The sequence below is a fragment of the Lissotriton vulgaris genome, chromosome 1_2 (genome assembly GCF_964263255.1).
Source record: "Lissotriton vulgaris chromosome 1_2, aLisVul1.2, whole genome shotgun sequence".
Lineage (NCBI taxonomy): Eukaryota > Metazoa > Chordata > Amphibia > Caudata > Salamandridae > Lissotriton > Lissotriton vulgaris.
In genome coordinates this window covers 354249850-354264371 of record NC_141686.1, presented here as the reverse complement: position 1 = coordinate 354264371, position 14522 = coordinate 354249850, and the positions used below count along the sequence as shown (strand labels likewise).

General features: G+C 47.6%; 1 protein-coding gene across 1 annotated transcript in view; it reads left to right on the top strand.

Annotated features, from left to right (window-relative positions):
* LOC147736800 (uncharacterized) overlaps positions 1-14522 on the top strand; it is a 433099-nt gene that overhangs the window by 344917 nt on the left and 73660 nt on the right. The window contains 2 exon segments of the mRNA XM_086952702.1: positions 149-835; positions 1461-1755. Of these exon segments, the coding sequence (XP_086808828.1) occupies positions 149-835; positions 1461-1755 (982 nt within the window).

Sequence of the window (14522 nt, the reverse complement as noted above, 5' to 3'; positions counted from 1 at the left end):
CCCTACTGTTTGTTTTGTCATGACCTTGAGCAGCGTGCAGCTGCGGGCTACATAGAGTGCTCACATTATTGAGAGCAATTCTATTCTATAAAATAAGAATAGCACCAATCTGTCATACACCTGCGCTTTCCGTACGGCGCTTTTCTAGCTCCGACCCACACAAACACCATGGAAGAACGCCATGGTCTAGCCTATGATGATGCCATGTACAACTCAATACTAGAGAACATGCCAAGTATTCTGGACACTATTCCCGCACCCACAGTCAACAAGACTGATGACTGGACTAAAGTCCTAGCCATGAAGAAATCACACTCCCGGACAGAGACCCACGGGATTATCATGGCGGAGTACATGAGAGCAAGCTGTGCACCGCCGGGGCTGATAGTAACCAATGCCCCTCGTCTTTTTCTTAATGACAAAAAGTTTCTCGGTGACTGGTCTTTGATTGCCTGGCGCTGCACCCGTGATTGGCTTATTCTTATAATCAGTACAGCCAAACGGGTAGCAGACGCCATACTGGTAAAGATACAGGTCCTCGAAGGACAGATAAAAACTTCGGTCACTTCCAACTTTAAGAAAAATAAAGACGAGTCTGATAAAATCAATAAAGAATTTGCTGAGTCCATATTACAAACCAAACTTGAGAAATTCAAAAAAGACTTAGCCAAATTCAAATTAGAAACGGTGTACCCTTACACCAGCGACAACTACAAAGCTCCTGACTTCACCAAAAATGGGAGGAGATACGAATCCAACTACTCTGGATCCAGTTCAGACACTGGTAGCGACTCAGACACCACTAATCAGCCACCTAATGCTGGCCCAAATCGGGGTAGAGGGGGCGGAAGATACCAAAACCATAGGGGACAATACAATATGCCAAATCAGCCATGGTGGCCACCAGGACCCTGGGGTTTTCCTGGCACCTTCCAACCACCTATGGCCCCATTTCAAGGTTTCCCCAATTTCAATAACCAGCCATTTTTAGCGCGTGGCCCCAGACGGTCACGGGGCAAAAGAAGACCGACACAGGGACAACCTCAGGTCCAATGGGAGGACACAGCAGGTCCACATGCAGGTACCAGGAGTCACACAAGGAGGGGCGCCCAGGAATAACCAGTACCACTAATGAGAGCCTGGTAGTCAATCTTAGCCAACGCACACTCACTGACTTGGAAGAAGCAGTCCTCAACAAAGGGCTAGGATTCGTAACCACAGACGAGGGAGACCCGTTTCTACTCCAAATCGAGCTAGCTCAGTTTTTCGGAAACTTAGGCTCCACTACTTTTTCAAATAAAAAAACAGTGATGACACTCGCCTTGAACTTGACAACAACACAGGTCTCAGGAACAAGTCCACCTTCCTTCCTCCCACTCATGCCATACCCCCCCAGCTTCTTGCCTTTGAGCTGGCCGTGAAAAATGATAATGATCAAATTCAATACTCGACCCGTTCAGGTTACAACAACTTATCAACAGCTGAAAGAAAAGCACTGAACACACTATGCCAAGATGACACCATAGTTGTGAAGCCCGCCGACAAAGGGGGCTCCATTGTGGTTCAGGATGTGGAATCATACAGAATGGAATGCTCCCGCCAACTGAGCATTCGCACAGCCTATCAGCCACTGACCAGCGATCCCACTCCAGGGCTGATGAATCAAATCAAGAATCTAGTGGAGGAAGCTTTGGCTGAGGGTTGGGTAACTAACCTAGAAGCACAGTTCTTACAGGCCAAAAATCCCACAATGCCGTACTTCTATACCCTGCCCAAAGTACACAAACCGCGAAGACCTCCTCCTGGCAGACCGATCATTTCAGGGCAGGGGTCCTTACTAGAGCCTTTATCAGCATTTGCGGATCATTTCCTTAAACCTCTAGTGCACACCATGCCCACATATCTCAAGGACACCACTGATGTCCTGAGGGTAATCCCTGATATTGATTTTTGCCATGAGACAGACTATCTTGTCTCGCTGGATATTGAGTCGCTATACACCTCCATCCCCCAGGATGCTACTCTAGACACCATCCGGACCATCCTGGAGGAATCACAGCTTGACTCCATCACTCCTGTACCCTTCATCATGGCTCTTGCTACTATAGCAATGAAAGAAAACTTTTTCATGTATGAAGACCAAATATATCATCAAATCTCAGGCACCAGCATGGGAAGTATTTTTGCCCCGTCCCTGGTGAACCTGTATGTTCACAAATTTGAACAAACCACTGTACTACATGAGAGCAACCCACATTTCGCGTCTATTATCTGGTGGAAGAGATACATAGACGATGTCTTGGTAGTGTGGAGAGGGTCTAAGGAATCTATATTACAATTCCATGAATGGCTTAACAATCAAAATGACTACCTCCGGTTTACTATTGAAATAAGCAAAGAACGTGTAGCCTTTCTGGATCTCTCTATCTACTATACAGCGAATGGCCTACAGAGTGAGCTCTACCGTAAACCAATGGCACAGAATTCACTCCTACTATATGAGAGTCAGCATCCCAAGTCCCTAAGGGACAATCTCCCTTTTGGGCAGTTCCTACGAGTTCGGAGGAACTGCTCCACTGCTGAAAGCTTTGAACGACATGCAGGCGAACTGTCGAAACAACTTCAGTCGAGACATTACCCTAAAAAACTGGTGAATCGCTCATGCAAAAGAGCAGCCAATAACCACCGGGCTGCTCTACTTGAACCTAAACCTGCTAAACCTCCGACTGAACGACTCACTCTAGTGAGCACATACAACACCAAGTCTAATAAGGTTCAGAAAGTCATCAAGAAGCATTGGCGCATTTTAAACAGCGGGAAAGACAAACTCGAATTCCCACTGTTCGCGTTCAAACGCTCAAAAAACTTGAGGGATCGTCTGGTACACACCCGTCCCAAAACAACTGCTAAGAGAGAAGTGGGCACCCTCTGGGACCTGCCGCCTGTTACAGGTCACCACCCCTGTGGCAACTGCTCTGTTTGCCCACTCACCTCTAAGATCACGAGTGTGGACATCGGGACAGATCGACCGTGGGAGCTGAGACAATTCTCAAATTGCAACAGCAACAATCTGATTTATCTCCTCACCTGTATCTGTAACGAACGATATGTTGGCATGACCACCAGAAAGGTTAGAGTGAGAATGCAGGAACATAAAAGCACTTTCCGTTGCAAAAAGGACATCTCTAAACTTACCAAACACTTCATTGAGCACAATCATAGTGAAAATGACTTTAAATGGCATGTTCTTGAAAAACCACACATCCCTGCCCATGTAAGCGATGTGTCTAATTTCCTGTTCCGCAAAGAGCAAAGATGGGTGTACAAATTGGGTACTGATCAACACGGACTGAATGACGACATCCCCTGGTTCAGTCTTTCATAAACTCCCCGTCAGGCAATCTTGACCAGCCACTGATTAATTACGGGGTCCTTGTGTATACCATTAGAACTACCCGTGTGTTGACTATGACGTCATCGAGTAGTTCGAGCCTCAGTATGAGGTTACGTCGTTGTATCTCTTGCTGATTGGTTGGGAACTTCTTTTCTAACCATTCAAGTAAGAATGACGTAAACTGTCCTGTGCCTCCCCCTGACTCAGTCACAGCTCGAGACAACGACGGACAGGTAAGACGATAGCTCCGCTAGCACTCCTGGCGGGCCACGTTTGACACTGATCTGAATAACACCTATAACCTTGTCAACGTAACATTTCTCGAGTCCTTTTAACTCTTGGCGGGTGGGTGCGACGAGGTGCACTGACACGGGAGCGTTTCTTGGTGTATGACAGTATACTCTACGTTCAGAACATGTTTGACTTCATGTAGTGTGCACGAGAGTAGATCTATCTTTGATCCCTCCGTAATCATAACCATGAGGTCGGTTTCTGTTCCTGTAGAGCGGGGTCTCACATATCCTGAGCCAGGTCCAGGAAGAGGTGAGGTCCACTCCCCGGAAGCACTGGGTGAGTATCGTAGAATGACACAGTTCTTGACCACTTGCACTGTTATCTTCAGACCAGAGTTGCTGGAAGTGTTTCACTTGTATGTTTGTCCCCCAACTACAGTAACCAAGTACCTTCTTCCGAAGAGGAGTACGCACAGAAGAAGGAACACTATATCCTTTTCTGGCTCTTTTCACTTGTGTGTTTTTTTGTATAATTTTTCACACTCATTTATACACTTATACAGGCAGTAGCACTACTCTGAACAGAGACCCTGAAGAAAGCCTGAGGTAACTCCCTCAGAGGCTGAAACATGTTGGTCTCCTCGCAGATATTTGTTATCAATGCGATAATTCTGCCAGTCTGTTCTTGTTTTTAACCAGGAAGGGGCCAACGCCTATTAAAAGTTTTTCTGTTAGTTCCCTATCCTATTTTAAATCACCACTCTTTCTTTTTTGCACTGCACTTTTTCCCACTGAATCAACAGCATTTGTGATACCTGTGTGATTGTGGTCGCTACCCCGAACCATCCGAGAGGGTATGCATGTGATCTCAATGGTCAGGAGACACAATACCCACCAGGGATTACCAAATGATAATATTGATCTTGCAAGACTTTGATGGGAATCCAAAACAACCGGGGTGACTCATGGTTACAGGTGTTTCATTTACTGGCGATTTGGTCTGTTACTCTTTGTACTCCTATAGTACTAATCAGACATAGGTTTTACATTAGCAAACACTCTTCTGGTTTAGCTTCTAGACCCCTAAGTTTTTCGTGTATGAATTATTTTAAACATTGACAACATTCCTAGTCTTCCAGACGGGTGGTACTTAGGTAAACCTTACCCCCGAATTTTTCTTGATCTTTTCCTATCTAGTTAAACGTATGAATTTATTTATTGGTGTCCGTCGTTCCTAGTTGCATTATTTGGCGTGCTGGTTGGAGTCATATCCTGTCATATCGTACTAACCCGTTAAGTATCTACGTCAGTCCATCCTCCCAGTCGCTAGGTTCTGAGGGAGGAACAGTCATGTCTAAGTAAGGGGGGGTGCTACATCTTTCAAAGCTCGTCACGTATAGGCACCATGTTCAAATCCCCTTTTTCCCATTCCGTCGGTCGTTCGATCATCACTCCTCCGTACTTTAACCGACGTTCCGACGTGACCTGCAGAAAGAAGGGAAAAAGAAGGGGGTGGGGCAGCATTTTAAAACACACCTGCGCGCATAAATCCGAAAACGTTTTTACTTACCACATACCAGACCTATCTCCACGGGATGCATTCTCTACCGTCTCGGCGTTTAAGCCCAGAGGGACCAGTAGTGTTGGAGAGATAATCATCGATGGTGTGCGTATCCGCATGAACCGCTCGAGCGTGGCCTTTCAGATCATGTGCAAGGGAGGGTCGAAGCAAAAGGGGCAGTCGATGTAGAGCGGGGTGGACTCGTGCTTACCTCCGAGGAAGAGGAAAGGTCTACAGTGGTACAGGACCGTTTCCGTTCGTACTAGGGGGGCAGGTAGCATTCCTTCGGGGTGGCTTTAGGGGCATCTAAAAACATTTCCCCGTTACCTGTAGAGGCTATGCATTGGGATCTTTATCGATTGTTTTCATGTCGCACAAAGACGAAGAAGAAAAAACATATAAAAACCTGGACCATCAATATTGGCAATGTTTCTGAGCATCATGTCTTTTTAATAAGCATGGGCGGAAAATCCGTTCCGCTCGCGGATTTTGCGGATTTTCGGGAAATTCGCAATCCGCGAGATTCGCGAATCTCCCGCAAAATCCACAAATCCGCGAGCAGCGGATTTTGCTCGCACTGCTCGCACTGTTCGCGTGAGTTCGCGCCCCGCGAATAAGTGCAAAATTGCAGAAATACGATCTTAGCAAAACTGAAAGTAACTACTTACCAGGTTCAAAAGTTCAGGCTCATCATTAGTAGCCATTTCCTGTAGTGCTTCCTGAGGGGCCCCTCCAGAGTTCAGTTGCCAGTTGAAACTATTATGTGACCCTGCTCTGAACCTCAGAATAGTTACACATATGCCACAAAGGTCCTGAATTACAGCTAAGGGAGACAAGCAGGAGCCAGGCTGGAAGTTAAAATCCATTAATCAGCCCCTAATTCATTATTGTCAGTTGGGGCAGGGCAGGTGTTGTAACTAATTTTGCAACAATGAAAGCACTTAGCAAGTGCAAAAGATCACTAATCAGGGCGCACTAAGGAAGCAGGTGCCAGCTAAAAAAATATTCTGTGACACATTAATCAGCCCCAAATTAATTCAGGTCACTTGAGGCAGGGAAGGTGTGCTTTGCTTTGCCGAAAATAATGTACACTGGACAACCAGAGGGTGTGGTGATGAAACAGAGGGTGGCATGGGTGGGCCAGAGGGTGGCATGAGTAGTCAGAGAGTGGCAGTGGTGACAGAGAGTGGCAGTGATGAAGAAGAGTGTCCCAAACAGGCTGGACACGTAGAAACAACAAGTTCGCAAAACTTGCGACCCGACAGGTAAGTTCGCAAATTGCGAAATTGTAAAAACCCTCGCGAACTGGCAAAAACACGGGCGAACACAAAAAAAAAAATCCGCAAATTCGCGGGAATTCGCGGATTTTGCGGATTGCGAATCCGCAAATCCGCAAAATTCGCGAACGCGAGATCCGCAAAATTCGCCCATGCTTACTTTTTAACCTTCAACCTTAATCGAGCTGCTCCATCTCACCTACCTGTCACTTATTTCGGAGACAGTAGTCACGTATTCGAAGCTTATTAATCCAAGCGCTACGATTATACTTGCTTTTTCAAAAACCTTTAATTAAAAATGTTGGCGCACAAATACGGGCCTACAACCCCGGGGGCCGGCCACGGAGCAGACTGGAACTGTGCATGAGGGGAACGGAGTCAGTGATCATTGATTTTATAATAGAAAGTACGGCAAGTGCAATAAAATCATATCGAAAATTCATTGTGAGCAAGTATCATAAGTGTCGAAAATTCAAACTTTCAATAAGCATGGTGTGTTAAAATGTAATATCAATTCATTGTCCGAATGTTCAATCAGTACCCATCTCATATCAATTCATTGCTCTAACACATAATTAGTACCCACCCTATACCAGTTCATTGTCCTAACACATAATCAATATCCATCTTATATCACTTCATTTTCCTAACACATAATCAATATCCATCTTATATCACTTCATTGTCCAAACACATAATCAATATCCATCTTATATCACTTCATTGTCCAAAAAACTACATACATATCTCAGAACATCAAGGCTGAGCAATCAGGGTACAACAAGGAGTTGAAAGTTTCATTTGTATCGGCGCCATTTTGGGCGAGGTCAGGCAGGTCCCAGTATAGTCAGAAAAAAATGTCTCCACCAACTCGTGGATGGACCAGAACCTCTTTTGGCAGTTCAAAAAGTTTTTCGCAAAAAGGGTAACAGAAGGGACTGGCGATATGAACCATCAGTCAAAAGTGGGGAGGGAGGCAACAATCTTTCCTACCGGGTCATACTGGTGTCCCACCGGAACTGATCACGTTGGTAGTCTTGCAGGATTTTGATCATTTCAAAAACTGAGGCTGGCGCCGGCATGAGTGCGCCGACGTCTCGTGGTTCCCATGGGGGGGGCGGGTGCGCCCGTGGAGGGGTCGGCCCCCCGGCTCTTCTAGAATCTTCAAGGTCGAGGAGAAGAGCACAGGACGTGCACCCGTCCTGGGCCAAGCGCCGCTTTTCGATAGGGACCCTTTTGACTGGAGCGTTGGGGTGTCGCTGGAAGCCTCCACCTGGGGAGGTGGGGGAGGCTCGTTCGCGCCGCCTCCCCCTCCCAGCGACCCCACGCCGTTTCTCGGCTCCAGCACTTCGGGATGGCCGTACCAGGCAATGAAGAGAGGGGGGGGGGGGTCGGAGGCAACAAGACACCCCCCCCCGTGGCCTGCAGGGCGCCGTTTTCTCTGGACTTTTCGTAGCGGCCAGACCAGGCGATGCGAGGGGGAGGGGGGGGTCAGTGGCATGTGCAAGACATCCCCCCCCCTCCGTCGTCGAAGCCATCATTAAAGAAAGAAGAAGTGCTGTCGCAGGCAACAATCCAGTGTTGTCGCAGAAGGGCGTTGCTGACCTCGGCTCCGGTTTTGTTTTTCTGATGGCCGGAGCAGGCGATAGAGGGGGGGGGGGGGTCGGAGGCAGAGGCAAGACATCCCCCCCCCCGTGGCCCGCAGGGTAGAAAAAGAAGGGAATGGGGAGACCAGTACATTTTCGGGCCATCCGCCCCACAGCCTCCCCTTCCGATGGCGGCCAGCCGAGCCCTGCTCTACACGCGTCGAGGCCTCGCCTTCCGGATGGGCGTAACCGCGGACCTGTTGCACTTCGGGAGCTTCCGGAATGGGGGTAGGTATCTGCTGATTTGTATCTACTTCATGTTACGGTTATTTGGGTGTGGCGGGCGGTGGGACAGACATGTTTGGAGCAGTGAGGGGCGGCGGAGCCTAGCTACCTCGTGGCTGCCTTGGTGTCAAGCTTGGCTTCTCTCGCCATTTTTATGTTTCTTATTGCGGGTTATTTCTTCGTTTCTTATTTTTAGCGAAGTCGAAAACTCATCAGTGGCCTACTGACTTTGCTCGACTTCTTTTTCCTTCCTTTTCTAGTGTGTTTCATGCTAAAGTTTCTGTTAACAGGATACGGTGATCACTTCAAATTTTATATATGTCCTTTCATTAGGGGTACCCTCCGGTTGAGCCAGATGATCTACCTCCAATAAATGGTCCGGGTGGAACTAGATTACCAATCAGTGGGGAGTAGATAGGCATGACAGATTACAACGGGGGACAAAAGTCCGCATTACCTACCCTTCACTACTTGCAAAGACTAGACAGAACATTTCTATTCTTCGTTATTTGCAAACAGAAAATACCTCAAACGAACTATTCCTTGAACAATAAATGTCCAGACAATCAATCAATCAGTGGGGAGAAAAACAGGCATGACGGATTACAACGGGGACAAAAGTCTGCATTACCTATCCTTCGCTACCTGCAAAGGGAGACAGAATATTCCTATTCCTCTCTGTTTGTAGACAGGGAATATCTCAAAGAGCGACAATCGATAAAAATCGATAACAAACAATCAGTGGGGAGAAAAGTAGGCATGACGGATTACAACGGGGACAAAAGTCTGCATTACCTACCCTTCTCTATTTGCAAAGAGAGAGGAACGTTCCTATTCGCCGCTGTTTGCAAACAGAGAATGTCTCAAAGAGAACCAATACTTCAAGTAGCAACCAAAGCTAAATGAACCAATCAACGAACAATATCAGTATTTAAATACCGATTCCAATACAACCAATCAATCAATCAATCAGATGGATAAAGCCATCCTACCAATCAGGCGTGAAAGACGCCCTACTTAATCTTACCCGGACCGGACCATGTGGACAGTTCTTCACCTTCCCTTTCCAGCGCCCGATCGTTCTCTTACTCCATGTTTTTATCACAGCATTCCTGTGGGATTCCAGTCAGGACAGTAGGTCACTTGAGAGAGGTCCGTTCGGAATCGGTGAAGTTCATTCAATCGGCAGCCGGACGAGGGCCCTCTCAAGGCAGGTATACTCCAATCTTTTAGATGTTCACCCCATCGTCTGGACCTCTCTTACTGGACCTTATGTCACTGATGGACCCCGCGTTGGGACGCCAATTGTGGAAAGTCAGCCCAATTTACAACCGATGCCCAGGCTGCTGGCGCAAGACGCCTCTTAGTTCCCATCCTGAATAGTTACCAAATAAAGAGACGGGCGCTGGGAGCAGGAACACAAGAACAGAGTTTTATTTCTCATGAGGAGAGCCTGTCATTTCGGACACGAAACACTGTCTCTTCGAGAGGTGCTCTAACAAGTTCTCTGAGACATCGCCTTTTATACATAGGTTTATGATGCACAAACATTCCTTATTACAATAACGACATTGTGAAGCAAGGGAAAGACATCCCCGACACCTCCCTGTTCCGGCTCAATCCAACACGTGGCTACAGTAGAGGTCCTCACCCCCATACAATAGGAGGGGGCTATCACGCAGCAGAGTGTTCCGCTGATTCCTTTGGAATATGTGCGCCTGATCGGATCTTAGAGGGTGGGGAGGTCATGATCAATAGTAGCTCCTTTGAAGAGGGGTGAGTGCATACAGTAGTGGGCAATAAACCGTATCCTCAGGCTAAGGGATGACCAGCGGTCCGTGCAGACAATCGGGCTCAGTGGAAGGGGTCATCGAAGGAGGGGTATTCATGAAAGGAAGGGAGGTGTTGGTCAGGCGCGGGGTGTGATTCCCAGGGGCAGAGTCGCACAGAAGGAGAGGTCTTATGACCCGTGACCGGGTTGAGAGATCAGGTGTAGCTGTGGGGGGATTCATCAGCAGAGGAGAAGGGTGTCCCTGGGAGGAAGTGGGGGGGGGGGCGTGTGGGTCAAGCAGGAGTGTTGCTCCCCAGGACAGAGTCATGCGGAAGGAGAGGGTTTATGGCTTGAGCATGTGAGAGCAGGGGCAGCCAGGGTGCGCGGGGGGTTGCTCGCAGGGTCAGGGGGGAGCGCTGGCGATCGATCGTGAACAGGGGAGACCATGGTACCTAAAATGGCTGTTTGGGTACAGGAGTGCATGGACCTATACTGGCGGAATGATGCGGTCAATGCTTCACGGTATTCGTTCTGCTTATAGTGAGGGGCATGGTGAAAACAAATGAACGCCGCTTATGTACATTAACATAGTCGTTTTCCACACTGGCTCATATACTCCTGGAAGCTGTCCATAGATACCGCTTGTTTCCCCTACAGGGAAAACACCAGTTGGGTAATATCTGCATAGATGACCAGGTCTACCTCGTAAGATTTAATAATGGGGAATAGAGGGCACAGGTAGATCTTGAAAAGAATTGGGCTCATCCCCGAGCCCTGTGGCACCCCATGATGTACTGGGGACATGCCTGAGGTGAACGGCGTCAGAGACACTGCCTGTTGTCTTCCTGACAGGTAAGATAGTAACCACTGCAGGGCCCGTCTGACATGTCCAGTAACACTGGGAAAGAGGAATTCCCATTGTCAGCACCCATTCATAGATTGTTCATTACGGTTGCCAAAGCAGTCTCGGTACCGTTTTCTGGGCGGAAGCCATATTGGTCCCCGTCCAGCAGGAGATTGTCTTCAAGGTAGCACAATAGACTTTTACTAACTACCTTCTCTAAACATTTTAACAGGATATGGCAGTAGAGAGATTGGCCTAAAATTTGCTGGATTAGAAGGGTCCAGGGATGGTTTTTTAAGCAAAGGAGTTACTACTGCTTGCTTCCATACCTCCGGTACCTCCCCCTCCTCCAGCGACTGACAACAGATCTTCCATAGCCAGGGAAAGGTTTCTTGACCAAACATTTTCCAGATTTTATTTGGAAGCAGATCTAACGGGGAGCCCGTGGATATACTTTGAGCCAGCTGGATAAAAGAATCCTCCGTGGGGGCATGAAAGATATTCAAAGAGGTTTCTATCTGAGATTCTGCATCTAACGTCCAGGCTAAATCATCCGGACCATCAGGATGTAGTTCTCCAACAATTTTTGTTATTTTTTCCTAGAAGAAAATGGCAATCTCATCGAAGAGTTTCTGCGATGCGACCACCTCATTGCTCGTGCAAGCAGGACTAGATAAATCCCTAAAAATATTAAAAAGCGCTTTTGTGCTATTTGGAGCTTTCAGAATCGATTTAGCATAAAAGTCTGCTTTGGCCCTGACAATAGATTCCTTGTACTGGGCCTGTACCGATTTCAAGGCTTTCTTATCTGATTCTAGGTAGGCCCTCCTCCATTTCCTCTCGGCCTTTTTGCATGTACCCATAACTGTTTTAATTCATCATTATACCAGGAAGCAGAGATTTTTTCCTGTTTTTGATACGTTTTACTGGAGCTATTAAATCCAGGGTTCCTGCAATATAATTACAGTACGTCTGATAATTTTCACCTACTGGGGCAGAGGGAGTAAAGAGATTATGATCCTGAAAGATCGTCAGTGCTCTATTTTTCACCAGCTTGGCCCATTCTATTCCTTTTCGATAGGTCGATGACTGGTTATTATTATCCTCTGAACTGGGTGTCATGATACGGAAATGAATTAAAGAATGGTCGGTCCAGCTTTGAGGCAGCACATCGACCACCTCAGTCTCGGCCTGGTTCGCAAACAGGAGATCTAAGACATGTCCTCCTAGATAAGTCGGTGGTAGGACCATTTGATGTAAATTAACTTTCTCACAAGTGTACTTTAAGTCTCTCAAATGGTTATCTAGGCTGCCGTTATCCCATAAGTTAAAATCCCCTAGTACGATCATTCTCGAATAGGTGAGGCTCAGGTCAGCGATGGAGTTGAACAGATCTTGAAACTGGGTGTCTGCACCCGGGGGTCTGTAACAGACCACTCCTGTGAGTAGCCTACCTTTAGCCTCTTGCAACTAGAAGCCCAACTGTTCAATCCCAGTAACATCGTTTTCTTGTAAAGGTGAGAAGTTCAATTTTTCCTTGAAAATCACCCCAACCCCACCTCCTCTCCCAGCAGTCCTTGGTTTGTGAAATTTTTTTTATCCATCCGGGCAAGCAAAGCTCATTTGTACCAACGACTCAGTACGAGTCCATGTTTCTATTAAAAAGAGGACGTCCTGATCCATGTTTTCTAACACGTCGGACACCTCGTGATAATGTTTCACCAGGGATCTGCAATTAAGCATCCCACAACCAGTGTCAATCCTTAAGGGCCTGTGAGGCCGGCTGATGCCTGTAGGTAAGCAGTGTCAATCCTTAAGGGCCTGTGAGGCCGGCTGATGCCTGTAGGTAAGCAGTGTCAATCCTTAAGGGCCTGTGAGGCGGGTTGATGCCTGTAGACAACCAGTGTCAATCTTAAAGGGCCTGTGAGGCTGGCTGATGCCTGTAGGCAAGCAGTGTCAATCCTTAAGGGCCTGTGAGGCTGGTTGATGCCTGTAGACAACAAGTGTCAATGTTAAAGGGCCTGTGAGGCTGGCTGATGCCTGTAGGCAAGCAGTGTCAATCCTTAAGGGCCTGTGAGTCTGGCTGATGCCTGTCGGCAGCCGGCGTCAATCTTAAAGGGCCTGTGAGGCTGGCTGATGCCTGTAGGCAGCCGGTGTCAATCTTAAAGGGCCTGTGAGGCTGGTTGTTGCCTGTAGGCAACCAGTGTCAATCCTTAAGGGCCTGTGAGGCTGGTTGATGCCTGTAGACAACCAGTGTCAATCTTAAAGGGCCTGTGAGGCTGGCTGATGCCTGTAGGCAAGCAGTGTCAATCCTTAAGGGCCTGTGAGTCTGGCTGATGCCTGTAGGTAAGCAGTGTCAATCCTTAAGGTCCTGTGAGGCTGGCTGATGCCTGTAGGCAGCCGGCGTCAATCTTACAGGGCCTGTGAGGCTGGTTGATGCCTGTAGACAACCAGTGTCAATCCTTAAGGGCCTGTGAGGCTGGTTGATGCCTGTAGACAACCAGTGTCAATCTTAAAGGGCCTGTGAGGCTGGCTGATGCCTGTAGGCAAGCAGTGTCAATCCTTAAGGGCCTGTGAGTTTGGCTGATGCCTGTAGGCAGCCGGCGTCAATCTTTTTTTTTTTTTTGTGTGTAAGACCTTTATTCGTCACAAAGCAGTTGACACAGCATGAGCCTACAACCCTGGGGCCGGCTCGCTACGTTAATATCAGCAACCAACATTGTAAATGATTGTTTCGCATGAACACCTCTGCAGTACAATGCAGAGCTCCGTCGTGTGTCTTATGTATGGCCACTAGCTGGTAAAGGAAATGAGTCTTACATTTTCTCTTTTTATAACAAGAACAGTATAACAACACTCCCCAACTTAGACCGTACAGTTTAACCCTCACATGCTACTCTTCAGTTGTAATGATAGTCACAGTTCCCTCCAAAAGCCCGCCGCCACCCTACTCATATACCTGCGGTGTCCCACCCATTTGTCCGATCAATTCAATCCAAGTGTCAGGTCTCCTCATCATTCTGTAGGAAAGCAAGATACTCCTCCAAATAACCCCAAATACTTTTTGGTCTGGATTTCGCCGGTAATAGCTCCTCATAAGTTTGTAGTTTGTCTCGGCATGTGGACATGTCATGTAACCATGTTTTCACCTTAGGCACCTTTCGACTGTGCCAGCATTGTGCCACCTGCCTCTTCGCCAATAATAATGCTATTGCACAGAACTTGCGCTTCAATGCCCTGAACTGTGGTACTATTCCCAGCAAGCAGACTTTAGGCGTACATTGCACCTCCTCCTCCAGAATAACAGACAATGTGGTAGTGACCTCTATCCAGTAACTCTCTATCTTGGCGCAGTCCCATGCCAGATGCGCAAAGTTCGCCCCCTCCCTGTTGCACCTTTTGCATCTATCTTCCTCCTGTAACCCGAATCGAAGCAGTTTCGACGGTGTGTAATAAATTTGGTGAAGGAATTTAAAATGAATAATCCTCAAATTGCCGCTGGGTGTCAGTATCTGTGTCAGGGCGCAAGTGCTAGCCCATTCTTCATCAGTTAATGGCGTGTCTAGTAGTG